Below are 6,000 nucleotides of genomic sequence, written 5' to 3' on the forward strand. Positions count from 1 at the left end.
GGGAAAGACTGACTGCCAATCATGAATTATATGGTGGAGGCTGATATGTCTGCGTGTAAGTAACGTGTAACAGTCATAATAGCAGCTCTGGCCTTATCTGGCACCATGAAGGCATTCCTTAACTCCGCCATACTTATCATGCCACAGGCCTGCTGCTGTGGGTCGCCCCGATACTGTCCGCGGGACGCTGATCAAATTGATGACGACTGTCACAAAACTTCAGAAGCCAAAGAGGGAGTAAGAATAGCTAAGAGAGTGTCCCATGATCCCCTTTGCCATTTACTTTTAATCTATAAAAACAGCAGTATGAGTTATGAAATGCACTCAATTTGATATTTGGATGCTGTACGCTTTACAAAAAGTATACTTCTATTTAAAAACAAAATGCCAAGCAGGAATCATTCCTTTGGGATCACACAGTACCTAAACCCGTTCTCGAAGTCCCCAACGATTCACATCTTTCAATGCCTTGTGTTTGTATATCTTCATTTTTTATGCATTTATTGAGTATAAAGTTTGGTCAACGTTAAGGGTTTGACAGATGTTTATAACTGAACAAACAGTGGAAATCTTCAAGATAGTTTTCAGAAAAGCGAAAGAAGGTTTGACTGAGATGTGAATGGAGGCGATCACATGCACGTGTAGACGCTGCTCTCTCCGGAGGGGCCTGTCTGCCGCGTTTGTTTTCTTTAATAAAACTACATCACCCCAGCTGAGCGCCTGCAATGAGAGCAAATGTAGAAGTGACCCTGGACAGATCTCTCTGCCTCTGTTCTGTCTCACATATGAGTCACGGACAAGACTAAGAACTTGTACTTATTGAAAGTCGCATCTTGAAATTCTTCTCCAAAACAAAAGGTTTAGTGGTCAATGTGATGTTAACGGTTGTTTTTTGTGACAGTTTTTATAAGTTAACTGTAATTATTATGATGATGCTGATTATATTCTCAATAATAAATATAACTGTTAACTAAAAAAATTACCCTATTTACTTTGGTAATGCACATTCTTGGTCTTAGTGTGGGAAAACTGGGGGGGGGGAACTATTATAGCCTATTCATATTCTTTATCAAAACACAATAACTTCACCTCCTAAACGACTTTCCTTTCTGCTGACATCACAAATCCCTCTTTTTTAACTCCTCCCCCTTCAACCTCCTGACTTCATTCTGCTATGTAATTCCCGCTGGATAAAGTCAAGTCCTACTCTACATTTTTATTTATTTATTTTTCCTGATTGAATATAACATGGTCATATGTGAAATAAAGTAAAATAAGTTATTTACTTATTGAAAATCATGTTTTGAAATGCTGTTTTGAAATGCTTTTCAATGTTTAATAGTCAAAGTGAAGGTTAATGACATTTTAATGGTTTCTTGAATTGGTTTCTCATATTTATATCACAATTCTTTTTAATTGTGAAATTTACTAGCGATTTCTGAATGAAAATTGTATTTCAGTGTACACAGTAAAAAAAAAAAATATATATATATATATATATATATATATTAAAAATTAGACATTTATTTGCATTTAATTGTGAAATTTTCTTTCTATTTATTTCATGAAATTTACTAACAATTTCTCAATGAAAAGTTTTCTACACCATTTGTTTTTTGTTCGTTGTAGACAGTCATAACCCTAAAGCACGTGACTGAATTTTTATGGTTATTTATTTATTTATTTATTTATTTACAAGACAACCTGGTACATAAAAGTCCACATGAAATCGAAATGTACTACCCCATTCACTTTCATAATGCACTTTTCAGGTTTTACTGTGCTACTATTCCAAGAAAAAAAAAAAATGCATTCATAATCTTTTATCAGAACACAATAATTTGCTCCACCTCTGGAACAACTTTCCTTTCTGCTGACATCACAAATCCCTGTTTTTAGCTCCTCCCCTTCAACCACCTGACTTCACTCTGCTATGTAAATCAATGGAACAATCCTTTTTTTTTGGTGTGGCTATGTGTAAGCAATCAATTGAACTGCTTCATTTGCACCCAGCATCTGTGATTGTGCCCTTCAGCAAGAAACAATTTACAATTTGTTTTGCTTAATTCTGGTTACACATGATGAACTGAAAGTCATTTGTCATTGGCTCTGTGCTTTAATGAGAAACAGTGATACAGTTTCGGCCCGTTCACTCCTCCAGGAGGCGCTGTCAGTGGTGAGTGAAGACCAGTCTCTGTTTGAGCCTCCGTACGCTGCTGCTGCTCCCTTACCCAAGACAGACATGACTGCGTCCGGCGCACAGGACTACGGTCAGCCTCACAAGATCAACCCTATCCCCCCTCAGCAGGAGTGGATCAACCAGCCCGGCCGGGTTAATGTCAAACGAGAGTATGACCACATCAATGGATCCAGGTATGGCAGGAAAAAGTTGTTCTGTCTGAAATAAGCATTAGTAAGCAATAGCCGTTCTGACTCTGCTTTTTTTCTTCCTAGCAGAGAGTCCCCGGTGGACTGTAGTGTGGGTAAATGCAATAAAATGGTTGGTGGGACCGATGCATCTCAGATGAGCTATACTGGCTACATGGATGAGAAGTGTGCTCCGCCCCCAAACATGACAACCAATGAGAGGAGAGTTATCGTCCCAGCAGGTATTGACTGCAGATTGAATGCTGCATTTATAGGGGACACAAATGTAATACACTGGAAAAATGATTTAGAAACAACTTTCACTCAGAAATTGCTAGTAAATTTCATGATTTATCATGAAAAAAAAAAGCATAGCAAATAATAAAATTTGAAGTAGAACGGTTGAAACTGTATATTCGTTTGAAACATATGCCAACTAACCTGTTTTGTTCGCAACTTCAAAAAATAATTATTATTGTGTACCAATGAGGTATCAAAATAAAATATTTTCACATTCAATTTTAAAATAGATGTATTTTAAATATAAAAAGGCTCAGTTCTATTTAAAGGGATAGTTTACCCAAAAATAAAAATTCTGTCATTATTTAGTCACCCTCAAATTGTTGATGGTAACCATTGACTTATACAGTATATATATATATATATATATATTTTTTTTTAATACTGTAGAAGTCAATGGCTACCATCAACAGGTTTCAACAGGGCGCGTAAATAATAGACTTTTTGTATTTTTGTGTGAGCTGTCCCTTTAAGGTGTTAAAGCTACACTAAAATGAACTGTAAAAATATTGTTTCTAAACATATGAAGCCAACAGTAGCCATGTCATTGTTTTCTTGAGATCGCAATTGATTTTGCACAAGATCTTAATGATAATCTGAATTTAATGAAAGTTGCTGGAGAAAACAAGATACTATTGAAAATAGTAATAATGCGTGACCTTTGGGTGTTTGGAACAGTCATTATTTTTGGATTTCCATTTGCAGCCATGCACTAATAGAGCAGAAATGATTACTTTGTTTCTCTGAAAATGCTGAATGTTTCTGTAAATGACAATAAAAGTTATGCTCACTGCTTTAGTCCTCACATTAAAGTGGTGATATAAACCACTGAGAACTGCTTGTAAGCTATCTAATCCTTGAGACTCCAGCTAATTTGTGACTTTATTTCCATTTCAGACCCTTCTCTCTGGTCTCCAGACCATGTGCGGCAATGGTTAGACTGGGCCATTAAAGAGTATGGTCTTCAGGAGATCGACACAGCCATGTTCCACAACACAGATGGAAAAGAACTTTGCAAGATGAGCAAAGAGGACTTCCTGAGACTTACCAGCGCCTATAACACGGAGGTCCTGCTCTCACATCTCAATTACCTCAGGGAAAGTAAGTCCACAACCTCTTTGTATTCGTTTGAGATTGGCTAATTTGGGTCTTTCACTTTTGCTGACATTCTCTTGTAATGTGTAACATACAGCTTTTCCATGCCTCGCATTATGATGTCAGAATATATTGTAACCCTAATATTTCATATTTTTGTCACACTCTCAGAAAAAAAGAAAATGGCGCAAAAATTGTAGAAAAAAATAAATAAAGCTGTCACTGAATGGTAGCCACTAATATGCACCATTTAGGTACTAACATGTACCTTGTGGGGACTAAAATGCATTTTTGGGGGGGTAAATAAGGTATAAAGCTGTACCTTTTGAAAGTGTACCGTTCCAGTGACAGCTTTTGTACCTTTTTTATGAGAGTGTACCCTTTCAAAAGGTAATAATGTGTACGTTTAGGGTATTAATATGCACCCTTTAGGAGTAAATAAAGTACAAAAGTGTACTTTTGAAAGGACGGTGCCCCAGGGACAGCATTTGTTCCTACGACATAAATAAATAACATAATAACTAATCTCACACTAGTTGCAATGGCCTGACTTTGTCTCATGACAGAATGCATTAATGACTTCAAAACAAAATCAGCTTAATTGCAATTTCATCAAAAATCACCCCGAAGACGTTTTAGAGCAGTGTTTATATTTTGTTTATGACTATTTATGAGGTGCCAAGCAACTGACCAATAAATTGTTCCCAAACTATTTAGAAACGCTTGTAATAATGGTACCACAACAGTAAAATGTTTGGAAGTAATTGTAACTGTTTAATGCATGACTATCCATGCAAGAAATGGAGCCTAGTTTATTCCACATGGCTGCTGTCATTGTTTTTAGCCACGCGTGGCACAGTCACTCAAACCACACTGAGATCAAGTTTACAGCAATATTTTATAACATACTTTTTAATAGTTTGCACATTACGTTTACTTTTATTCCACTCGAAGGCTTTAGCAGGGAGGGCTCCTGTCTCGCTCCACCTGCTTGACTTTTACTGGATGCATTTGGTTTGGCAGAGTTGCAATGATTATGAATTTCAGCAACCATCCCGTCCAGAGCATCTCCCCCTGATCGCCCTCGGCCCCAGACTTAGAGAGATGAAGCCCAGGTGCATGGCCTCAGGAGACGGGCCAGCGAGGCCCCTGCCTACACACTGCACGGGAAAGTTTATCCCTAATTTACAACAGAGGCATCTTGCCCCATTTCTCTTCCAAAGGATTTCTTATGTTATTTCCCCGCATGTTTTGGCTAGAATCCCACGGCTTTGGCGAAAACTAAGTCCACTCATCCACTTAAAAACATCATTGCCATCTATAAGCGAACTGTCGGGAGGACACGCCGCATCTGTGCATGAATTGTTTGCACGAGAATCGCGGCGGTAAACAGAGCTACGCATTCTCCGAAGGGTCGCATTTAGATGCAATTTGCTGGGATGGTGAGAGCAGCTGGCCCATCCAAACATTATGACAGCAGCCCGCTTCTGAGGTGGGTGGAGTCCCAACAGGGCTGAGCGGTTAAAACGGTCCTCCTTAAAAAATAGTGATGGATTCTGCTGTGAGGTAATGGGAACTTTATTCCGTGGGTGTCAACGGTTTTGTGCTGGTGGCCAGGCTGTGGGCCTGCATACAGACTTGGAGTATAACAGAGAGCCATTGTGAGTCGCAGGGCAGAGCCCAGCTTGTCTGCGAGCTGTCAGGTGTTTTTCTTTTTTTTTTTTTTTAAGAGAACTCGGTTTTGGAGTTTTCATTAGGGACGATTCCCCCGGGACTGAGCCAGAGCTTACGCACTGGGCATTGTGGATCTGCTTTCCGCTCTTTCTTTGATTTAGCCTGTGTGTTTTGGAAACAGAAGAAATGGTTCGTAATCCTTCGCTGCACCATTTGTATTGCCTTGGAACACGTCCCGAGTCAAAATCAAATAATAATAAGAGAGATGGTCCCATCTACCAGAGGCTGCTCACTCCCAGCCAGAAGATATTTGTGTTCCTTTTAGATGTTTGTGACTTTAAATGCATAGTTCACCCAACCAAAAATGATTTACTCACCCTTATATTATTTGAATATTTTTGATTGCTTTCTGGAACACAAAAGGAGATATCTTCAAAAACGTCTCAGTGTTTTGAGTCAATGGTCCAAAACAAACGTCCACAGCAACCCATTGAAACCCACTGATTTTCAATTTTCATAAAATTTCATAAAATAAAATAATTTTGTGAAATTTACATCGAAAAA

The 6,000-nt window shown here is 38.4% G+C and overlaps 1 protein-coding gene across 7 annotated transcripts in view; it reads left to right on the forward strand.

Annotated features, from left to right (window-relative positions):
- Window positions 1-6,000, forward strand: part of fli1 (Fli-1 proto-oncogene, ETS transcription factor) — a 33,730-nt gene that overhangs the window by 9,276 nt on the left and 18,454 nt on the right. For 4 of the 7 annotated variants that reach the window (XM_058750743.1, XM_058750749.1, XM_058750745.1 and 1 more), the window contains 3 exons: window positions 2,162-2,373; window positions 2,455-2,609; window positions 3,565-3,768. In XM_058750743.1, the coding sequence (XP_058606726.1) occupies window positions 2,162-2,373; window positions 2,455-2,609; window positions 3,565-3,768 (571 nt within the window). The remainder of the gene's footprint in view (window positions 1-2,161; window positions 2,374-2,454; window positions 2,610-3,564; window positions 3,769-6,000) is intronic. The other 3 variants (XM_058750744.1, XM_058750746.1, XM_058750748.1) reach the window with 1 other exon arrangement.

The sequence above is a fragment of the Onychostoma macrolepis genome, chromosome 18, assembly GCF_012432095.1.
Source record: "Onychostoma macrolepis isolate SWU-2019 chromosome 18, ASM1243209v1, whole genome shotgun sequence".
Lineage (NCBI taxonomy): Eukaryota > Metazoa > Chordata > Actinopteri > Cypriniformes > Cyprinidae > Onychostoma > Onychostoma macrolepis.